The sequence below is a fragment of the Callospermophilus lateralis genome, chromosome 12 (genome assembly GCF_048772815.1).
Source record: "Callospermophilus lateralis isolate mCalLat2 chromosome 12, mCalLat2.hap1, whole genome shotgun sequence".
NCBI classification, from domain to species: Eukaryota; Metazoa; Chordata; class Mammalia; order Rodentia; family Sciuridae; genus Callospermophilus; species Callospermophilus lateralis.
The window spans coordinates 73,284,938-73,310,037 of record NC_135316.1 but is presented as its reverse complement, the minus strand read 5'-3'; the positions used below and the strand labels follow the sequence as shown (position 1 = coordinate 73,310,037).

Below are 25,100 nucleotides of genomic sequence, written 5' to 3'. Positions count from 1 at the left end.
TAAGCATATACATTTCAATTCTCTCATTAATCCTTGGTGGAGAGTAGAAAAGAAGCTTTAAGATTTGCTAATTCATTAGTTTGAAAATGGAATCTCTTTAAAATGTGCATTTAAGATTATTAATGAGGATTAACAGTTTTCCATATGTGTTTATTAATTCAAGTTCCTCCTTTATTAATTGTGTACTTGTATCCTTAAATAAATGTTCCTCTTCTGTTTCTGCAAGAAAAACTTTTTTAACACTTGCAACACTATCTACAAAATAATATATTTAAAATTATATTTTAAAAACACTGTTATTGGCCCTTGTTTTGTTTATCAATAAATTATTGATTTTTCATAATTTGCTTAAAAGCAGGCACCAATTAAGAAAACGTTGAAGCTCTGGTGGATCCCAGCTCTAACCTGTGGTCTAGTGATCAAAGCATTGTTATAACAATGCTTTCAATTATTACTGTCTACTCTTTAAAAACTGCTTTGGCACTTTACAATCTTACAGGTTTTTTAAAAGGATTTCAAAAGGTATCTCTTCAATTTGTTCAGAATAGGTTAGGGAAATCCACCCCCGAGATGGCCTGAAATAATTCAGATAAACTATTTAAATAGCAACTATTTAAATGTCAACCAATTATATTCTTCAGTATATACTCATCTACAATATGCTTTTCTTCTCTTCACCACGTACCCCCTCTAAAAACAACAAACAAAACAAAAAATATAACACACCTGGAGTATTTTTTTAACTTTAAATTCAACTAAAACATGTATTTACTAAAACTTAACTTACTGCTATAGGTAGCCATTACAACTTCAAGAGCACATGCCAATAAAGACATATGAAAGATGTTGTCATTCAGAAGTTTGCTAAAAGAAAAAAGAAAAATGATTTTAAAATATTTACTTTTATAAAAAGAAGAAACTGCTGACTAAAACTAAAAGAATAAATTACCTAAAATTTTGAATGGAGAGTCGTTCTTCTTCCTAAAACAGATAATGTTTTTAAAAGTTTAATTGAAACTTAATATTTGTGTCAAAAGTTAATTTTTTTTCTACTATTTTTTTTAAACTTACAGATTTAAGCATGGATTCCATTACTCGGTAGTATAATCGGACTCCAAGTTTATATCGCTACAACAAAGAAAAAGAAAAAGAAGAACTTGCTATTTTAGAACATCACAATAATCACTAATTTTTTGTAACAATCTTTTCTTGCAACATACTTCTGACCCTTTTTAGAAATATGGCTACCAAACTGGGTGCAGTGGTGTATGCCTGTAATCCTAGTGGCTCGGGAGGCTGAGGCAGAAGGATCATGAGTTCAAAGCCGGCCTCAGCAAAAGGTGCTAAGCAACTCAGTGAGACCCTGTCTCTAAATAAAATACAAAACAGGGATGGGAATGTGGCTCCTTGGTCGAATGCCCCTGAGTTCAATTCCCGGTACCCCCCGGCCCCCCCAAAAATTTAAAAAACAAAAAGAAATATGGTTTCAAAAAAAAAAATCACAAAAGCTAGACTACCTAAAACTCAAGACTTAAGTATAAAGTAATGTTTCACATTCCCAATAAGCTATCAAGAGGTTAGATCCATTACCTGATTCTCTAACACACCATTTCAGTCTACATCATTTATACTAAGGGTAGATTATATGTCCAGTACAATATTTTAAGCACTTAGATACCTGCTTCTTATAATCTAGAACAACTATTTTCAGAACAGCTATTTAGAATTAGAGAACAGTTCCTAATCAAAAAACTCTGAAAAACTCAGTAACCCTGCCACAGTCAAAAGTCAGACAAAACTAAACTTCTCAGCAAAATGTTTTAACCAAATAACTACTTCCTTTCAGTTGAAAGAATAACCAAATATTTTCAGTTACATGCACATATATACATGCACAAACCATAGTTCTTCATTGCAAATTAAGAGTTCAAATGTCATATACAACCAAAAAAGAACTTTTAAGTATAGTTGTTTAAAGCATTATGGCATAAAACTATAATCTCATGACACTGAAGTAAATGTGTACAATGGATTATAATTTTCAAACTTATCTTTACAAAATTGCCCTCATTAATGCCACACAACAAAGTAGAATAAATATACAACCTGAATCTCAGAGAAGTTAAACAACATGTTCAAGATCACTCAGCTCACAAGTAATAGAGCCAGATGTAAACCCAGTATTCCATAATTCCATAATCCATACTCTTACCCAATATATTGGTTTTAGATTATCTGAATAATATCACTCACTATCACTGAGAATTGGCATATATAGTATAATCCCTTTTACATAAGTGTATGTATACATGAGTATTGACACATGTAGAAGTCACAGCATATACATCAAAAATTTAACATGAGATTTTAATTTTTTTGCTTACTTATATTTTCTAAATTTTTCACAATTGATATGTACACTTTTATTTTTGTAAAGGGATGGGGAATGATTTCTCTTAAGGTTTCTCATAAATAGCAACATACTCAGGCAGCTGGGATATATAATCTGCCAATTATACTACTAGACAAATACTATTATTTGTTTAGTATCTGTACAATCTGAACAGATGCTGCCTTTAAAATTATTGCTATAGACAGGCATTGATGAAAATGAACTCAACTTACCTGTGATCCAATTTCAACACATCCCTGTCCCACAGCTTTAGCAAATTTCTCTCTAAAGATGTGTCCAATATCTTTCACTCTTTTCAGAATATTTTCTTTTGGATTCACCGTGCAGTTCTTTAAGAAATGTAAACAGAAATCAATATTGACAATAGCATTTAATCAGAATTAAAATTTTCTGTTCCATATCTAATGACTGAGTTTTTGAGTGTTTATAAAAATACGGAAACACTACTATAATAACTAGGTAAACACAACCACAGAATCTAAGCAGAATTTCATTGGATGTTAGTGTCCAAGAAATATTCAAGAACAACTAAAAAACTCTATTACCTACAATTTCTGCTGCTAGGTTTGGGGACCTCAGATTTGTTAGCCTTTCTATTCATCACATGTTTTCATAAAATATGTTCAATTAACAGTTGCATTTGAATGTATGTCACCCCCTTCACAAAAAAAGCCAGTGGAAGAAATAAAACTAAGATTTAAGCTCAATATAATTTCTTAATTTAAAACTATGCTTTAGAAGAGTTAAAAACTAGCCATATTATTTAATAACATTTTCAGAAACTAGTATGGGAAAATAGTTACAAAAGAAGTTCCAGTGCTCACTTAAGCAGCATATATACTAAAAACTAGAACAATAAAAATAAGTTCCAATACATGTATCATTTGGAGTGTGAGACCCTATCAACTTTAATAATTAACACACATCAGAAGACGATATATTAAAAGAAGCAGTATGATGTTCTATTCTATAATTCATATTATGCTACAGTAAAAATATATCACTAGGTATAAAAATATATTCATTAGTTACAGAAGCATAGTCCTAAAATTCCAGTTATTTGAGAGGTTAAAGCAGGAGAATGACAAGTTCAAGGTCAACCTTGGCAACTTAGCAAGATCCTGTCTCAAAATACAAAGTAAAAAAGACTTGGAATGTAGTTCAATTGTAGAGCACCCCTAGGTTCAGTTCCCAGTATGCAAAAATGAATGAATAAATGGATGGATGAAAAAATAAATACTACCAAGCTCAAGCCTTTGGATATTTTGAAATATATAATAAAAGAGGCCTTTCCTGTCATAAAATCACTGCTGCCAAATGTCAATTAAAATATGCCCAGTGTCTAAGATTTTACACACAGAGAAGATACCATTAATTTTAAAAATGAAAAAGCCTGAGTTTATAATAAAGAAGTAAAATCAAGGAAAAACGTAATGACCTTCAAGATACTCTGCCTCACTCTGAGGCAAGATGTCATTGATATACAATTAAGAAGTTATAAAGTTTCATTAAAAGAAGTTATAAAGTTTCATTAAAAGTTAAGCTTTAAAATGAGCTCTAGAGAATGTCTCTGAGGCAGAACTTTCTGCCCAAGGAATTAATTAAAAACAAACAAAAAAAAAAAGAGCTGCAACATGCTCCAAAAGTTGGAAGAAGCATTTAAAAATGGCACTGAGACGAGATTATCAGTCTTTTAACTTCTATCATTATTACTTGCTAAAAGTTCTAGGTAACTGGGTTGATATGTTTGGGCAAATAATTCTGGTGCTACAGATAACTCATAAACAAAAGTAACTTTATATAAGTTAGACAAACAAAATCAGTTCTACACCAACACAATTATGAATAAAAGAAATTACTTTGCTAATTCCTGGACAGGAAATAGCAAGACAGGACAATACAACATGACAAAGTCACTATTAACAATTATAGAAAGTAATGACCAGAATAACCCAAATTTTTAATAAGTATCCTGGCCTTGTACAATTTCCACAGATGAACACTTTGGTGGGTCCCAACCCTCATCATTTGAGTTTATATAAGGAGTGATGAAGCAAGCCAGCAATACTGATGTTAGTTTTCATTCTTTCTTCTTCTCTCTTTTTTTTTTTTTTTCAGGGAGGGGATCAGCAGGGGCTTTCATATATCAAACTCAGAGTTAATCAGGAATTGAAAAGTGCAATGCACACAGAGCCAGGCAAGAATTTCAAATGAAAATGGGTTGAAAGTGGGATTAAAAAAAAAGATTGCAGGGCTGTGGTGAGTGTTAAGTCCTACCTAACATTGTGTTCAAAGAAAAGATTTAAGAATTACGCAGGCAGAGAGAAAAGACAGATTAACTATAAAGGAACAACAGTATGTCTACAGACTTCTTAACTATTCACCTTGAAAGCCAAGAAATAGTAAAGTAATAATATCAAAATAGTAAAGTAGTTATTTTAAACTTCTGAGAGAAAGTACACGTCAACCTAGAATCGAAGATCCATCTTAAAAAAAATAAGAGTATACATATTTTTAGACAAAAAACAAAACAAAACAAAACAAAAAACTGTACTTTTATCCCAAACTAAACTTGCTAAAGGAATTATTTAAAAATATGATTGAAGAAGGAAGAAAATGATCTCAGAAGTTAGGTCTAAGTTGCAAGAAGGAATGATGATAAGGCAAATGATAAACCTAAGAAAATCAAAACATAACACTGCCTAAATAAAATAATACTATTAATATCTAATTAATAGGATTTTAAAAGCAAAAAATAAGATAATGGGTAAATATATGTTAACTTATAATTTCATATTTCTTTATCAAGATATCACAAAATATGTTTCATAGATGGCTTACATTGAAATAGGAAATCAAATTTTCTGATGGCTGATCACTTGCTGAATTTAAAATCATCATTAATTGTTGGATAGTATTCATAACGGTCCTAGAGGGGAGAAAAAAGGAAGAAGCATTAGCAAAGAAGAAAAAGAACAAAAGAAATGCACCTATCTCAAGTTCTTTTGATATCCTGTCTATCCCATTTATCTTTACAAAGTTCCCTGAAATAAGACTTATAGGGGGAAAAAACCCTTAGTGTACTGTGATTCATAAGAAATTATGTTCTGCTTACATCTTTAACAAGTATTCATAATAAGTTTATGTTCATAGGACTGATACACTTACTAATAAAACTAAGTATCAATAAAATATTAATTGGTCAAATTAATGATATTATATTTTGGAAAAATATATGGCATCATAAATTTTTATATCATATGGAGAAAAATTGACATCAAAATAGTAATCTTTCAAGAAAACATCATTACAATTTAAGTTTTTTGCATATAAAAAACATTTATATATAAACCTTTACAGAGAGACTCTGAAATACACAATAGACAATATCTTCAAAATCAACTGTGAAGATTTTACAAAACATGCAGCAATATTCTTTATAACCACTTTAAACATCATCTAAAGATAAGACCTGATTGTGTGTTAACATATTCTAATTTTTGGTAAGCCTAGATATATAGCAGTGAGTAAGTTTTAGTGTTTATTTTTAATGAAGTACTGGTGGAGCAGTTTTGAAAATACTATTACCTTAAAAATTTTATATATTCATTAACTACAAAAGATGCAAATAAAATGCATATTTATGTGAATATTTGTTGTAAATGCTATTTTGGTTTTTATAGTGTACAATTAGAACATACTTTGAGTTTCTTGATAATAGACATCATGAGGCAATGTTTTGCTTATACAATTAAACATTAAACTCTCAAAGACAGTAAGACATTTAGTAACTCGAGTAAAGAATCAAATGATTCTTCTTTACAGAGAACTTCAACGAAACACATTTAAGGTCCTGAGTAATTTTAAGTCACCACAGTTAAAGCATAAAATTAGATCAGTCTCTTAAAGAGTCTTTACTTCTCTACCATGCATATACACATGCACATATGCATATATGGTATATAGTAAAGGCTAATATTGCAATTTTGAAGTACAAATGAAATGTACCTACTCTCAAATAAAATACATTTGATATATTGTTTAGTCATTCACAGAACTGTACAATGTTTAGGGCTTAAAAGCTTCTCAAATATTATTTAGTAAAATATGTGCAGTATTCTTAGCCAAACCTCCCTAAACTGGTACCTATACTTTATCTTTCAAACATTGCCATGTGGCTTCAATGTTCATTAATCTATTTAAGCAACAATGACTAAAACCACAAACGACCAATTGCTAAACCCAAAAATCTGTTCCAACAACTGACTTCCTTGAAGCACCTCAAGCCCTTGTGCTTTCCTGAAACCAGAGCCCTCCCTGACTTTCTTGATATCTCCCTCTAGTCTCCCAAACCACCTACTCTCTCATTCTCTAAAATCTATCCAGCCCTTAAAATGCATTCTTTAGGAAAAAAAAGAAAAAAAATGCATTCTTTAGGTTTCAGCCCCTGCTACCTATTCTTGCCACTATATACCATCACTTCAGGTAATCACATCTTTTGTTTTTAAACTTTCATTTATTTTTTTTTAATATGGTACTGGGGATCAAACCCAGAGCCTCACGTGTAGGCAAGTGTGATACCGCTGAGCTACAACCCCAAACCCCAATCACATCTATTTTTTATGGTTTTAACTTTGTCTGACAATTCCCAAACCTGTAAGAGCCTTATATCCTACTGCTTATTAGAAAGTGTCTTCATAAATGCCTCAATAACATTCTCAGTATGAATTCATCAAAATTATTCCTGCTCCATCATTCCCACCACTACTCTCTTCAGATCTTCCACATCTCTCAACTCAACTACTGCAATGGTCAGTCTAGAGATTTTTACTCACCATCTGAAGTAGTAAGACCTAGGCAAGTGTACTCCAAAAAAATTCCTCAGGTTATTTTAATGTGCACTCTGGGTTAAGAAGTTCTGAGACAGATTTATTTCTCACTTTGTTCTGTCCTCTTCAGTCCATTCTCTCACAAACTACTAACATGTAAGTTTGTAAAAATCAAGTCTGACTTCATTCTTACCCCTGCTTATCACCCACTTATAGCACAAGTGACATCATGGACAAACTGAAGTCTGTACTTGAATATGGCATACAAGGCCCTTCATGTCTAGTACCCACTTCTCCACTCCTGCTGTTTCATCCCCTCATTTCACAATCAATACATATCTGCTAACAATTCCCCAGATACACTGTGCTAATTCACACTACCATGCCTTTGTACATGCTCTTTCAGCTCCCTAAAATGCCTGTCCTGTAAGACAGATGTTTCAAAATTCAGTTCAGACATTGCTTCATAAAATCTCTTCTGCATCATTTCAGTAACTTGTCCACAAGTCTATAACAAAACTTATATTAAAAATTGTTTATATACCAATACAGCTATTCAAAACATGATTGCCTACTAACACCAAGTATTATGCCAGGCCTTAATTATTAAATGATGAACCAACAAAGGCACAGTCCATATGGCATGAAATTTAAAGGCTATTGTGGGTATTGGTGAAAAACAAGCAAATAAACAAATTAATTTATAATTACAAGTTGTGATACAGGCTATGAAGGTACAGAACAGGATGCTATGACAAATAATAATAAAGAAAAATAATTCAAAGAGAAATACATCTTTAAAAAAGCAATATTTATGCTGAACATGAAGAACAGCAGTTGGAAATCCATACCCTACCCCTGCAAAAAAAAGGAAGTTTCAAGAAAAGAGAATATTAAGAATAAAGGTCTTCAGTACAAAAGAACTTGAAGAATACAAGAAAATGAAAGAAAACCAACACATGGCTAATGCAGGGTGAGGAACAAAACAAGATGAGGCTGGAGAAGCAATAGAAACAGGTCAGATAAGGTCTTGTAGGCATTATTAAAGAATGTGTATTGTATTCTAATTGCAAAGGGAAGCAATGATAGAAGTTTTTTATTGGCTTTTTTTAATTATACATGACAGTATAATCCATTTTGACATAATTATACAAGCAATGAGAGGATTTTAACAGGAGGGTGAACAGACATGATCTTATTTATACTTCTAGAATATTGTTCTTGGAGTTCTGTGAAGTTTTAATTTGATGGTGGGAAAGAGGATCAGTGATAAGAGCAGAAACAACAAGATCAGTTAGCAGTCTATTGCAAAAACCCCAAGATAAAGATGTCTAGGACAAGGGTGGTTAGAGTAGAAATGGAGAAAAGCAGATAAACTTAAGAAATACTTTGGAAGCAGAGTCAACATTTCTTGATAGCAGGTTTAGACATGTGAAGTGAGTAAGAAAACAGACATAAAAAATGGTTTTATTTCTTCAAGGTTATATGCAGATCAAATGGTGAAACTTTTCTTTTTTCTTTATTAAGATGGAACACATACACATTTTATATTGTGTTTCTTAAGGATAGACAGAACTATAATGATAATAACCTAAGCAAATCATTAAGTACTTGGAATACAATGAGCACTCAATAAATATTTGATACATGTATGTATAAATATAAAAAGAAACAATTAAACAAACCTAAAGCACTATAAAGCACTGAATAAACAATTATAATGAATACTAGAAGAAGGAAAATCTCATACCGAACTGGAGTATGTGGAGGAATCACATTCACCTCTTCATCAGGGTTACTTTTTCGTGGTGTTCTTTGTGTGTCAAAACTAAATGGTAAGCAAAATCATTCACATTGTAAATTTGCAATTTGTGTTTTATGGGTCAAATAAAATACTTCCTGTTGCTTCATAAAATCATACAAATTGCTAAGTCAATAACAGAAGTGATAGGAAATAGATAACCCAACTGCTGCTCAAATGATTTTCTTCAGCACCATTTTAAAGTATGGGTCTCTTTTTAAAATTTATTTATTTATTCTAATTTGCTACATATGACAGCAGAATGCATTTCAATTCATAGTACACAAAGAGAGCACAATTTTTCATGTCTCTGGTTGTATACAAAGTAGAGTCACACCATTCATGTCATCATACATGTACTTGGGGTAATGATGTCCATATCTCATTTCACCATCTTTCCTACCCCCACCCCTGTCTCCTCCCTTCCCAGCCTCTTTGCCCTATCTAAAGCCCCTCCATTCTTCCTATGCTCCCCTCCCATCCCCATTATGAATCAACATCCTCATATCAGAGAAAACATTACACATTTGGTTTTTGGGGGATTGGCTTTTTTCACTTAGCATATTATTCTCCAACTCCATCCATCTACCTGCAAATGCCATGATTTTATTCTCTTTTAATGCTGAGTAAAATTCTATCACGTATATATACCACATTTTCTTTATCCATTCATCTACTGAAGGGCATCTAGGTTGGTCCCACAATTTAGCTATTGTGAATTGTGCTGCTATAAACATTGATGTGGCTGCATTACTACAGTATGCTGCTTTTAAGTCCTTTGGGTATAAACTCAAGTGTGGGTCTCTTTCCACTAGGTTTATGACAAAGAGATGTACCCACCTTTAAGCAGATTCTCAAAAGTGAAAGTTAGATGTTTTCTTGCTGGTGATATTAATAACCAAGCAGTTGAAGTATTTTAAAATATCAAAGCTCAAGTTTTGTACCACACTGTGCCTTCTAAAAATTTTGTTTGGTTAAATTTAAAACATTTTACTCTATTTTAATTTCCAAATTACATGTAATATTATAATTACTCTTGTCCATTTATATTTTAGGATCCTTCCCAACAATTCAAGAAAATAAACTTGGTATTAACTTTTTAAATGAATGAAGTGGGCAATAAGAGATTTAAAAAAAAGATAAAAAAAAACAGAGACCACCACTTGAGTAAATTAATTAGTTTAACCATTTTCTTTTGGTGTACATGTACATTCAACTATCTGAAAAAAAGATAACTGTTATAGAATACAATTCATATTAAATCTCTACATTGTTAAAAAATTATATGCTTAGAATAGATACTGTTACTTTTTTCTTTAAAGGCATTTAAATTAACTTATTATAAAGTGATGCTTATTTACAGGTCAGTAAGTTAATAAAAACCTATCTGATTTACCTATATCAATATCAATCTATATCAAAAGCATAACAAATAAAAATATTCCATGTGAAATACCTGTCTATAGGATCAGTCTGAAGAGTTTTATCATGATCCAAAAATAATCTTGCATCTAGATCTTTGTTTTTAAGATAAATTTCCTCATATCGCTTAGAAAGACTTTCAACCTCAAAAGAAAAAAATAATTATTCTTTTTGTTATTATCTTTTAACACACAGAAGCAGATTTCATTAAAGAATGTTTATGCAATATATATTTTACAGTATACATTAAGTTCACATGCAATATAATTAAGACCTAACTAAAAGTGAAGTCTAGAAATTTTTTTCAACTTCAGTTTTATGTATTTATCCCATTTATTAGAATTTTATGTAGACAAAGAATCACCAATGCCACAAAACAGAACTTAAGATAAAAAATAGGTTGAATATTTCTTACACAAAATGTTTGGAACTAAAAGTCTTTCGTATGTCAAGGTTTTTCGAATTTTGGAATGTTTGCACATATAAAATCAGCTATCTTGGGGATGAAATCCAACTCTAAACATCAAATTCATGTATTTTAATATACACATTAAATGCATAACCTGAAAGTAACTATATAATATTTTAAATTTGTGCATGAAACAAAATTTCATGGTACAGAATTTTCCACTTATGGTAATATCAACACTCAAAAAGTTTCAGATCTTAAGAGAATCTCAGATTTCAGATTAGAAATTCTTAACTTTACTATAATCAGTTAATTGCTAAAAGCCTTCAAATATTCCATATATCCTTAACTTTTAACTTTCTACTATATTTATCAATATAAAACTTTATTTTTTCAAACAAATAGCAAATCCTCTTGATTATATGTCCAACCCATCTTTTCTAAATCCTCTGGTCCACTGTACATCCTTATAGTTAAATATCTTGGGCTTAATTAATAAACCCAGTTAATATACTTGTACAATATAATAAGCTCAATTAATAAACCAACTAACATGTTTGTACAAATAATTCTCAATGTTAGATATTTTTAAATGGCTATAATCTATAAATTGTTTATCAGCTCTGATCAATAATTTCATAATCATAATTTAAAAATTAATGCCCAATAGACAACTATTGGCATGCTCTCTGTTGTGACTTTTTTTCCCCTATATTGAAGGGTAACCTCAGGGCCTTGTACATGCTAAACATGGGCTCTACCACTGAAAACACGACCCCCAGCCCCTGCTTTGACCTTTAAAGACAAAGTGTTTCCAACCTGAGAGAACCAAAATTGCATTCTAAAAGGAAGGGTATGAAGAAACCCAGCTGAATGTAAACTTTATTTTTGTCTATACAAGCGTATTTGGCAGAACAGTCTTTCATGCTCGATTAACTTGTTCTTGCCAAATCTTAGAGAGGCATGAATTATTAATCATGTACTGACTGGCAGTTGTATGCAAAATATTGAGAAAAATGTCAACTTTCTCTTAAGATTTCTATTGAAACTAAAATCCTTTCAAAGATATAAGTGGCTAAGACTCCTCAGAGTTATGAATAGCATATTTTTTGGTACCTAAGGTGGTAAAAATATTCATTAATATACCTGGTTCCTTCTTGACTCTCCAAAACTATCTATCTCATTATTCTTCTGTCCTCTATCACAACTTTAAAGAATTACTTGAGTTTATTGAACAGGCAATACTTTCACAAATAACTGTGCCTCTGACTCTACAAAGTTCAGCCCCTGGAAATGTCATCTCTCATAAGGTTTTCTTAGCTTGGAAATCACACCACCCTCCAATTAATTTCCCAAAAAACTTATCTGCCCCAGTTTGGATTAGGTAGTTCTCCTCTAAGATATCACAGGATCTTGAGCATACTTCAAACACACTCTTATAAAGACTACTGTAATGATCTCTCTCTTTGCTCTCTCTTTTAACTCAGGATAGTGACTGAGTTAAAAGTTCTGTATCAACAGTATCTCTAGCAAAATGCTTGGAACATACTAAGCACTCAACAAATACTTCATAAATCAATAATAAACTCAAGAACTACCTTCCAGTTCAGGTCACAGAATCAGCAGTCCAGATATCTAATTCCATGCCTTTTAGTATTACTGACAAATACTAGGTACTTCTAAAGCACTGTTTTATAACTTTAAGCAAATTAATGTAATTCTTTATATCTTATCAGATCATAATGGAATGAAATTAGAAATTAACATGAAAAAAACCAACAGAAATTACATAAAAACATGGAGATTGAGCAATACATTTTTGAATGATGAATGGTTTATAGAAGGTTAAAAATAGGAAGGGGAGAAGTTAAAAAATTCTTAGACTTAAATGAAAATAGTGATACAACACACCTGAATCTCTGGGACACCATGAAGGTGATTCTAAAAGGAAAGTTCATAGCTATGAGTGCATACAAAAGAATATCAGACAGATCCCCAATTAAAAACCTAATGATGTATCGCAAGGTCCTTGGAAAAAGAAGAACAAACCAATTCTAAAACTAGTTAAAGGAAAGAAATAAATAAGACTTGAGCTTAAATCAATGAACTTGAGAAAAAAACAGTATGAAGGGTCAATAAAACAAAGAATTGGTCCTTTGAAAAGATAAACAAGGCTGATAAACCCTTAGCCAAACCAAAAGAATAAGAAAGAAGACCCAAATTAATGAAATTAGGAGTGAAAAAGCAGAAATCACCACAGATATCATGCAAATTCAGCAGATCATTACAAAATATTTTGAAAATTAATACTCCAATAAATTGGAAAACCTAGAAGAAATGGATACATTTCTAGACACATACAATCTGCCAAAATTGAATCAAGAGGACACAGAAAATCTAAACAGATCAATAACCAGCAATGAAATAGAAGCAGTAACAAAAAGCCTTCCAACAAAGAAAAGTCCAGGACCAAATGAATCCTCAGGTAACTTCTACCAGACCTTTAAGGAAGAACTAATGCCAATATTTCTCAAATTATTCCATGAAATAGAAACAAATAAACACTTTCAAATTCATTCTATAAAGCAGGATCATACTCATACCAAACCAGAAAAGAACACATTTGGAAAGAAAACTCATACCAATGTCCCCAATAAACTTAGATGCAAATCCTTACTAAAATATTAGCAAATTGCATTCAATAACATATTAATAAGATTGTTCATCACAACCAAGTTGGTTTTATCTGAGATGCAAGAATAGTTTAACATAAGCAAATCAATAAATGTATTTCATCACATAAATAGAATTAAGGACAAAAATCAGTCATCAGAATAGACGCAGGGAAGGACTTCTACAAAATTCAGCACCAATTCATGATAAAAACACTGGAGAAACTAGGGACATAAGGAACCTATGTCAACATCATAAAGGCTATATACAAAAAGCCCAAAGCTGACCTCATAGTAAATGGGGAAAAAATTGAAAGCACTTACTTTGAAATCTTGAGCAAAACAAGGATGTCTACCTCTTACCACTTCTATTTAATATAGTGCTAGAAATTCTATCCAGAGCAATTAGGCAAGGGGGAGCAAGAGGTAAAAAGGTTAAAAATAGGAAGGGAAGAAGTAAAATTATCACTGTTTGCAGATGATATGATCCTATATTTAGAAGATCCAAGAGTCAACCAAAATAAACAAATCTGGCAAAGTAGCAGGTTACAAATTCAACATACAAAAAAATCAATACCTTTCCTATAAACCAACAATGAATCTACCCAGAAAGAAATCAAGAAAATAATTCCATTTACAGGAGCCTAAAAAAACTAAAGAAATAAATTTAACCAAGGAGGTGAAAGATCTATACAATAAGAACTATAGAATATTAAGGACAAAAATTGAAGAAGACCTCAGAAGATGGAAAGACTTCATAAGTTCATTGGATAGGCAGAATTAATATTTTTAGAATGGCCATACTGCCAAAAGCAATATAAAGATTCATTGCAATTCCCACCCAAATACCACAGAACTAAGAAAAAAACAGTTCTAAAATTCATTTAGAAGAATAAGAGTCCAATAAGAGCCAAAGCAATTCTAAGCCAAAAAAGCAATGCTGGAAGCATCACAATAACTGACTTCAAATTATAGTACAGAACTAGACTAACAAAAACTGGGTAAAAACGGACACTTCGACCAATAGTAGAGAACAGAAGACACTGAGACAAACTCACATACCTACAGTCATCTGACCCTTGACAAAGCTGCCAAGAACATACACTGGAGAAAGAAAACCTTTTTTCCACCAGTGGGGGTGCAGGGGATTGAACCCAGGGCCTTGTGCATGCTACACAAGCACTCTACCACCTGAGCTATATCCCCAGCCCCAAAAGAAAGCCTTTTAACAAATAGGGCTGCGAAAACTAATTATCCATATGTAGAAGAATAAAACTAGCTCCTTATCTTTCACCCTGAACAAAAATCAACTCAAAATGGATCAAAGATCTAGGAATTAGACCAGAAACTATGCAACTCCTAGAAGAAAACAGAGGTTCAACATTCCAGCATACAGGCACAGGCAAGAACTTTCTCAATAGGACACCTAAAACTCAGGAAATAATGCCAATAAATGGGATGACATCAAATTAAAAAGCTTCTCCACAGAAAAGGCAACAATTAGGAATGTGAAGAAAGAACTGTCAGAGAGGGAGAAAAATCTGTGTTACGTACTCTTCTGATAATTGACTAACATCTAGAATATATAAAGAGCTCAAAAAAAAACTGACACCAACAAGCCAAATAACCTATAAATAAATGGGTGAATCAATTAAACAGACACTTCTCAAAAAAAAAAAATAGATAGCCAACAAATACATGAAAAAATGTTCAACATCATTAGCAATTAAGGAAAAGCAAATCAAAACAACACTGAGATTTCATCTCACACCAGTCAGAGTGGTAGTGATCAAGAATACAAACAATAATAAATACTGGAGAGGATGTAGAGAAAAAGGACCACTTTTACACTGTTGGTGGAATTTCCATACTATGAAAATCAGCATGGAGGATCCTCAAAAGACTAGGCATGACTCAGTTATTTCACTTCTTGGTATTTACCCTAAAGAATTAAAGTCATCATACTATAGTAATACACACATACTCATGTTCATAGCAGCACAACTCATAAAAGCCAAACTACAAAATCAACTGGTGTCCATCAATGAATAAATGGATACAAAAATGTGATATATACAATGGCATTTTATGTATGTGATATATGCAATGGAATTTTGTTCAGCCACAAATAAAAATGAAATTATGTCATTTGCAGGAAAATGAATGGAACTTGAGACCATTGTGTTAGGCAAAATAAGTCAAACTCTGATGGTCAAGGGTCATAATGTTTTCTCCAATTTGTGGAAGTTAAAGAGGAAGAAGAAAAGAAAGGTGGGGTAGGAGATGGATCTCAGAAAAATCAAAGGAAGATCAGTAAGGAAAAGAGACCAGTGAGTGGGAGGAGCAGAGGGAGGGGGGAAGTGCTTGGGAGTTATACTGGCCAAATTATATTGTTAATATTATATGTATGTATAAATATGTAACAATAATTCCCATCATTATGAAAAACTATCTATAATGCACCAATAAAAAAAAAGTAGAAAGAGGGAAGAAAATAAAACACTGCTTTATCCCTGAGTACCTATTTATCATTTATCAAAGCAGCCTTTTCAGCCAGGCACAGTGGCACATGTAAGTAATCCCAGGGGCTCAGGAGGCTGAGGCAGGAGGATCATGAGTTCAAAGCCAGCCTCGGCAAAAGCAAGGCACTAAGCAACTCAGTGAGACCCTGTCTCTAAATAAAACACAAAATAGGGCTGGGAATGTGGCTCAGTGGTTGAGTACCCCTGAGTTCAAAAAACCAGGCAGCCTTTTCCTCACATAGTTCTCATCACCACAGTTCACCTTAACATCCAAAGTTTTTAGTTGTTCTATTCTCAGTGAGAAGACATTTATGACAAAATGTAAAAAGAAACACAAATGGATGGTTCACTAGTAAGGTAAAATATTTCTGCAATACAATCAAAGTCATTTCAACCATATTTATTTTCAATCAAGTAGCTTTTAAAGATATTCAAAGCAGATGTTCCACATTACAGTAATGACAATAATGTTGCTTGAGTTCTGGATCCTATGCTTTAGAATGTCCAGCAAAGCAAATCAGAATTAAATCTGTGCATATTTAGTTGTATTTAGATATTTAATGGCATTTAGAAATTTAAAAATTTTGACTCTGATTTTCAAATAATTTCAGTATAAATCAATTTCTAGTACAAAACATGAAATGAAGCTTACTTATATATTAAAATAGGTCTTCAAAAGTATTTTTCTATCACCACACAAAACTTGATTACACAATTCTATTAGAGTACTGTCTTTAGGCAAAAAACTATCTGAATTGATCCTAAGAAACTTAGACAACTATCTTCCCTCCCCAAAGTCTCAAAACATACTAATTTTCTATTAAATTTTCTTTCAGATTACCTCTGGAAGTCCATTAGAAGCTACAATTCCAAGAGAATTCATAAAGGGTATAAAATTTTTGAAATAAACATTTTTCACCTGAAAAAGATATTACATGACATTAAAATATAAAACAAATGAAATTCAATTTGTCACTATTAACACTAGAATGAGAGTATTTACTCACATTTAATCAATGACACACATTCAAGCTAGTGATATTTATTTATAATTAATTCATTTATTTACTTTTTAATGTACATGAATCAGATTCTAGGTCCTAAAATGGAGATAAGTAAAAAATTGTTATTGTAATAGGAACTACTAGAAAAGAAGGCATTAAACAGAATTTCAATATTTCACATTTAACAAACAACAAAAAAGACAGGGCACTCAAACAAATTAAACAACTTGACCAAAGCTGCACAATTATAAAGTGGCAGAGCCAGAATTAAAATCTAATCTACCATCAAAGGCACCATTCTTCATTTCTTTATACTGTTTCACATTTTTCCCCAAAGTATATTTTGGATCATTTCACACTAGGGTCATTTGATGTCTGCTAAGAAAATAGCAAGGCAATTTTTAAGAAAATAATTAAATTATTTTCTTAAAAATTTTTAAGAAAATAATTAATTTTACACACAATAATTCATTTCAAAACCAAATAAAAATGTTTTTTGGAAATATGCATTGTTTCATGGAAAAGCATGGATTTTAAAGAACTGCACTCAGAAAACATGAAGCTATGTTCTAAACCTGTAATATATTATGTAATTTAAAATGACTTGCTTTCCTTTATTTAACTTCCTTTTCCAAACTTGGAATCTACATTTACTAAGGAACCAATAATTTAATATCAATTCCTACCTTATACTTCACAAATAAGATTTAAGAATTAAGTCTCTGAAATATTTATTATCTTTGTTTTCTAAAAAAATCCACTTATCTAGAAAATTTACAATATAATAATTAACCAATTAGTATGAATGACCAATAGTTATAGCCATAAATGCTATATTTAAATAATCACTTTTAGATAATCCAGTATCAATTAATTAAAACCCCACAAAGCTTTTAGTTAACTATATTTTCATCATTAACTATAAACATTTTAAATTCTAGGAAAAAGTGCTTTACACTGATAAGTTAAAAAAAATGATTTAATCTTAAAAATGAAATTTTAGGGCTGGGGATGTGGCTCAAGCGGTAGCGTGCTCGCCTGGCATGCGTGCGGCCTGGGTTCGATCCTCAGCACCACATACAAACAAAGATGTTGTGTCTGCCAAAAACTGAAAAATAAATATTAAAAATTAAAAAAAAAGTTTAAAAAAAAATGAAATTTTAGCCAGGTGCAGTGGCGCACACCTGTAATCCCAGCAGCTCAGGAGGCTGAGGCAGGAGAATTGTGAGTTCAAAGTCACACTCAGTAATGGCGAGGCACTTAGCAACTCAGTGAGACCCTGTCTCTAAATAAAATTCAAAAAGGGTTGGGGATGTGGTTCGGTGATCAAGTGCTCCTGAGTTCAATCCCCAGTACCAGTACCATAAAAAAAAAAAAAAGAAAAGAAAAGAAAAGTGAAATTTTACAAGTAGTTATGAAATCCAGAGAATTAACAATGTGGAATGAGAAAACTATATTTACTACCATCCATTATCTTGTAAATAAGCAACAAAAATAGACTAAAAAGAAATATTTCAAACTATACTTGTCAGCTTATTTGCAAAGATAAATTGTGATTCTAGAAAAGTATACATACATATTTTTTTTTACAAAGTTGATATGTCTATACACACATATCTATTTGGTGAAGTTAATAAGAACTACAATGCTAAAACTCAGATATATTGACAAATCATTCTAATCTTTCTTAAACTAGATTTTTGGGAGCACAATACCATTCCTTCCCAGCATTGCCAGAGAAATCTTTAAAATGCAACATTTCATACTACTATCTAGTAGTGTTGAATTGTGGACAATATAACAGAGAAAAACAAGCTGGTAGAGTAAAAGCAGCCCTGGTACCAAATGCCCCAAACTCTAATGTAGATTCTATTAATAATGAGCTACCTATCAGTCTCTGGAAATCATTCCTGGATGAATATGTATTCTATACTAACCATTAACAGTCAGCTTTGTTTAGAAAGTGACTAGTTACATAAGGCTGAGGAGAAATTTAATGTTAGTATCATTTATCATTAAACCAAAACATCAAGGTCTTCTTGGCAGGGCATTTTAAAACATTAGGGGTACTGATAATATCAGTGGAATCAAAGAAGAAATACATTTGAAAACTATTATCTTTATGATATACATTTCTGTGATTATAGAGTAGAGGAGCCAATCTCTTTAAAAGCAAAGTAACTGAATATAATTTTTTTCTAAAATATGTTGCTACTGCAAAAGAGTTGACACTAGTCAAAAAAAGCATGCTCACCACAAAAGAAGTATATGCTATTAGAAAGAACTTTATCTAAATCTACTTTAACTGTTTAAAGAAAGCATAAAGTGAAATTACCTCATCTATATTACATTCATGTTCTTTACAGAGAACTTCAATAATTCTTGTATCGTTTTCTAGTTGTTTTGCTATCCGTGCACTCCTGTTCTGACCTCGTCTAGGCGTTCGAGGTGAACCATTAATGGGTATTATAGCTGTTTCTGTAAAAATGATAAATTAGATAAGAACAATTACACATTCCATTGAATAAAATTATGAAGTATTCTAATTATAACTAGGAAAGTCAGAAATAATCTTGTTAACATTCTATTTTTACTTATTAGCCTTCATTATAAGAATAACAATCTTTTTTTTTTTGAAAGGAAAGAGAGAAATTTTTTTTTTTTTTGTAGATTGACACAACACAATGCCTTTTATATTTTTATGTGATGCTGATAATCGAACCCGGGTTCTGCCCGTGCTAGGCGAGCGCTCTACCGCTGAGCCACAATCCCAGCCCTAAGAATAACAATTTCATCGTATTTATTAGATACCTATTTCAAGTTATAATACTGATAGGTGTTTTTGCCCCAAATAGCCCAAAAAGAACTAGAAAACATCTGTGGTCCCATAAACACAGAAGACCAGAGAAACAACCAATTTCTAAACTAATTCTAAGTGTATCCTACCCAGTATGCAAAAGGAAAAAATGTTTTCTATCTTAGAGCCCTAAAACTAATGAGCAAATATTTACAGATTCAATTTCTAATACAAAAACAAATTTTAAAAGCTTTAGTAAATTATGATATTGTAAAAACAGATTTTATAAATATTATTTCCTGATAATTAACTGTGATTTTTTAAAAAAACTCCCCAGATTATTTTGCATACTACTGATTCAAAATGAATATAGGTTCAGCTTCTAAAAAGATTTTAGAAGATTAAGTATAAAAAGTACTTATTGCTTCTAGACATCAACTTACAAGAAACTGAGAAGACAGAAGAACATATACCATAGGATATTATCAGCAAAAACTAGACTAAAACTCAACTGGGAAACTCAGCAAGATTCCAGCATGATTGATTGATTATTTATTTGCTTATTTGTTTATTTATGTCAGTTCTGGGGACTGAAAGCAAGGCTTTGTGACTGCTAAGCACACATTCTATCACTCTGGTTGAATAAATAAATTATGAGGAAAAAATAAGAAGAGAAACACAGAGGAGGAACAACTTCATTTCTTTTCATTTGTTTTTCTTTTGTTGCAGTGGACTGAAATCAGGCCTTCATGTTCTCTACCACTAAAAAAGCCTGGAAGAAGAAATTCTGAAAAGAGTATCAACTGATCACAAAGTGTAGATCTTATTTAAACTCTGATTCAGTCAACCTACAAAAAAGTTTATACTAGGGGCTGGAGTTATGGCTCAGTGGGCAGAGCGCTTGCCTAGCATGCATGAGGCACTGAGTTCGATCCCCAGCACCACATAAAAATAAACAAATAAAATAAAGGTATTGTGTCCATCTACAACTAAAAAAAAAAAAAGTTATGAGATAAAAAATATATATTTACCAGATACTTGGTGATATTAAAAAAATCATTATTAGATGTGATAATAGTACTGTCATTATGCATTTTAAAAACCACTTACCTTTTAAAAGATCACACTGAAATAATAAGGTATTCAAAGATATGCTTCAAAACAAAGCTGGGGGAACTGGGCAGGGGAAGAGACAATAGATTGGTCACAGCAACTGTTGAAGCTATTAAGTGAAAAGTATATGAAGACTTAAACTACTGTCTACTTTTGTATTCATTTGAAATTCTCCATAACAAAGCAAATTAAAATTTTACCATACTCAGTCAATTCAATAGCTTATCCTTGATTCTATTTAACACAGCACTTAAAAGAATTAAATGTAGTTTTGAATTATCCCAAAAAACAAAGATGTAAACCTAAAGTAACACATGACATCAACTTTGAAGTTATAACATTGAAAAATAAGTGAAGACAGCTAAAGGAAAGTTTTAAAATTGGGGGAAATTTGAAGCATATTTATTATTTTCTATATATAATTTTTGAGCTTTTCTCCCTTTGATTTGCATTTCAATTCTGCTAAGTGAAGTTTCCTGTCTTCTCTGCCAAATCATGTTCAAAACATTGAAAATTCTACTTCACACTTCATTTTTCCATTAAGTTATTGTTCACAAAGATTAATTACAGCTCAGTCTTTCAGCCACTTTGGACTTCAACATTTTGATCTGTCATCTATTACTTTTAGGATTAACACTTTCATCATTTCAGGAGCAAGGAATCAGACCACACCTTGTTAAGTTTACATTTTTCTATAGTATAATAAATGATTCTGAAATCCTACAGGTAAGAGCCTCTTCTCTTCTTTACTGAGAATACCCTTCTCTAACTTCTTCAACCTAATCTTAACTACTTATTCTTCAACACTCATTTCAAATATCCCGTCTTCTTTTATTTTTTGGCTTTTCAGAAGAAAACTTTCATTATCTCCTGAACCAACATAGCATTTCCTTTATTTTTACTCAGATTATTTCTACCAGATTCTCTGACTGGGTGCTTAACATCTCTTACCTTTCCTCTTATAATTTATGCTACCTGAGGACTGCTTATAGTTTGGATATGGAATGTCCTCCAAAGACCCAGGTTGTCAAAGACCTGGCACCAGCTTGGCGCTATTGGGAGATGATGAAAATTTTGTTAACTTAATGATCAGCAAAAACTAGACTGTGGGAAACTCAACAGGACTCAATAGGTAGGGAATAGTCAGAGGTATGGGGTACACTTTTGAAGAGAAAAGTAGACTCCCAGCCCCTTAACTCTCTTTCACTCTCTCATCATAAAGTGAACAGTTTTGCTCCACCATGAGTTTCTGCCATGATGTGCAACCTCACCACAAGCCCAAAGCAACAGGGCCAGTTGTTCATGGACTAGAACTTCCAAAACTGTGAGCTAAAATAAACCTTTCTTTGTTCTTAAGTTGATTATCTTGGATATTTGTTACAGTAATAGAAAGTTGACTGACACAAGAACAGAGCCTATGTCTGATTTATTTTTTATCACCCTCTCAATTTAGAACCATATTAGAGCTACCAGACATCCAATAAACAACTGCTAAAGACAAAGGAGGAGCTTAAATTACTTAAGATACTTACTATATGGTTCTTTGAGCAGTGCAGGAGGTGAGAGTTTGATAAAATAGTCAAGCACACATAGCATTAACTGAAATGAGATCACCAGATCATCTTCCATTTGTAATACTTCTCCTGAAAATAAAAAAAATTCACATTTTTAAGAAACGTTAGAGATTGATATGGGTATATTCACATATTTATTCATTTTTATAAGCTTAAGAGAAATTGTGGGTATGAGTACATTCATATATTCATTCATTTTATAATCACTAGATTCATGATAAAAACCTTTTTCCTTTCTTATTTGCAAAAAAAAAAAAAAAATCAGTCAAGGGCTGGGGTTGTGGCTCAGTGGCAGAGTGCTTGCCTCACACGTGTGAGGCACTGGATTCAATCCTCAGTAATAAAGATATTGTGTCCATGTATAACTAAAAAAATTTTTTAAAAAAATCAGTCAAGTCTAATAGACAAATATATATAATTATGAAATTATGAATTAGTATTATCTACCCTGAGCATTTTACACTTAAGTATTATTACTAAAATTAATTTCTTATGTTTAAAATCATTTTGCATTTTGCTTTTCTAAAACTTATTATTACAAGCTATGGAATTTATTACTTCTGAAAATAATTTTGAAGTACGGTACATGCTAACTTTTAATCCTAATGATTTATCAAACCTCATACATTTTCAATTCTAACACTTTCCAAAATATTACCAAAGCTATTATGAAATAACAAAATTAATATATAATTGTAAGATCATCTATAAGGAATTATCCAGCACAAAATCCTAAAATTTCATATACTACATATACAGTAGAAGTATATGAGGAAATATCTACATGTAATAGATGCCTGAGAAAAGCAGTGTGGCTAAATACAATATTGCATTCTTGCCTATGGTTCTAATATTTTAAAACTTTTCTTCTGAGTATCTGCTAAACTAGGAGTAATCCCAACAAATACTGATGGAACATAAAATATGTGAGAAAATTGGTAATGCTGAATCAAGTAAGTTTTTTAGATCCATAGGTATGGCAGAAAAGGTTCATAATATACTAAGACATTATTTAGAAATACCACAGAGGTGAAGAATGATATCAAGCACTTCTAGGTAAAAAGAGTAGAATGTCAGATGAAAGAATCTCTCTTCTCCAAAATCTAATAAAAATAAAAAGGTAAAAATGTACTGGTTAAATGCAAGTAGCAACATAAAATCTGAAGGTAACTAAGAGGGAATCCTCATCTTTTTCTCCTTCTGACTTGAAAGGACTAAATATTGTTAAAAGAATGGCAAAATGGAAGAAACAACTATAGTCAGTTGATAAAGATTCTTATATACCGCACTCAACTGGGAACAATCTGAATCCCAACACAATCCTGTTTTAGAAGAAGGAATTATAGACATTCTAACAAAAACTCAAAAAAAAAAAAAAAACCACAAAACAAACAAACAAACAAAACATCTCTACTTTCTCCCTTACCTTCTGAATAAAGCTTGGTATAATAAAAATACCTACTGACATACTATAATTCTCTGAGGAATACAAACACATCACAGATAAAATACAAGGTGTCTGAAGGGAAATTCACTCATACTACATCAGAGAAAATAAGAAGTCAGAGTTAGCCACATAAAGTCCCAGCAAGATAAGGAAGAAAAACACAGACATTATGCAAACATATTCTAGAAAAGAAAAAAGTAGAATCATAACATAAAAAGAGAAAAAAAATCAGAGAATCCAATGTGGAAGAGAATCTAAAAGAGGAAAATGACCTATATGAGTTCTTGCACCAAGATCTTAATGAATTCATATTATAAAAATAAGGGACTGGACAGTTAAGAAGAAACTAAGAACCAAACAACATCATTACAAAAACAGTTTAGATGAAAACAGAAGGACTTGAGATAAAAACAGTCAACACACAAGAAAAAGACAAAAGATTAGAATAAAATAGGAGAAGATAGTAAAAAAGGAAGACAAAAACAATCCAATGTAAGACAGTTAATGTATCTGAAACAAAAGAGAATAACTTAATTGAATAGAATAATATTTTAAAATACAGGTTAGTAAGATTTCTCTGAAAAGAGCAAACCCTCCAATTTAAAAAGAAACATCGTGTTCTGAGAAAAATTAAGGTAGAATAATAAAAATCAAGAGACATCCTGGTAAAAACTACTAACCCTTCAGTTTAAGAGAGAGAGAGAGAGAGAGAGAGAGAGAGAGAAACAGAATTCTTCAAGTATTCAGGAACTAATGAAGAGGGGAAATTAAGCTAATCTCATATTTAACAACAATGTTTAATGCCAAAAAACAGGGCTGGAAAGAAACAAAACCAAAAGGACTACTGAGGAAAAAAAAAAATCCTCAATGGTAAAATCTAACCAACTAAGAAATGAATCAGAATAAAGAATAGAAATGAAAAAGCTGTAATAAAGGAATTATGGTAAACTTAGGATACAGAACTGAGACAAACCAAGTGTAACAATTATAATTACAGATAGAATACAAATGTTATAATCTTTGATGATGAAATAATAATAAAATTAACTAATCTTGAAGTGGGGAGATGGAAGGTGACAGGACTTTGTTCTTCAAAG

At 31.6% G+C, this 25,100-nt stretch overlaps 1 protein-coding gene across 2 annotated transcripts in view; it reads right to left on the bottom strand.

Annotated features, from left to right (window-relative positions):
• Rb1 (RB transcriptional corepressor 1) overlaps nt 1–25,100 on the bottom strand; it is a 148,012-nt gene that overhangs the window by 84,091 nt on the left and 38,821 nt on the right. For both annotated transcript variants that reach the window (XM_076871938.1, XM_076871937.1), the window contains 10 exons: nt 22,515–22,625; nt 19,408–19,550; nt 16,910–16,987; nt 10,500–10,609; nt 8,993–9,070; nt 5,255–5,342; nt 2,626–2,742; nt 1,072–1,128; nt 950–981; nt 788–864 (listed from right to left, as the gene is read on the bottom strand). In XM_076871938.1, the coding sequence (XP_076728053.1) occupies nt 788–864; nt 950–981; nt 1,072–1,128; nt 2,626–2,742; nt 5,255–5,342; nt 8,993–9,070; nt 10,500–10,609; nt 16,910–16,987; nt 19,408–19,550; nt 22,515–22,625 (891 nt within the window). The remainder of the gene's footprint in view (nt 1–787; nt 865–949; nt 982–1,071; nt 1,129–2,625; nt 2,743–5,254; nt 5,343–8,992; nt 9,071–10,499; nt 10,610–16,909; nt 16,988–19,407; nt 19,551–22,514; nt 22,626–25,100) is intronic.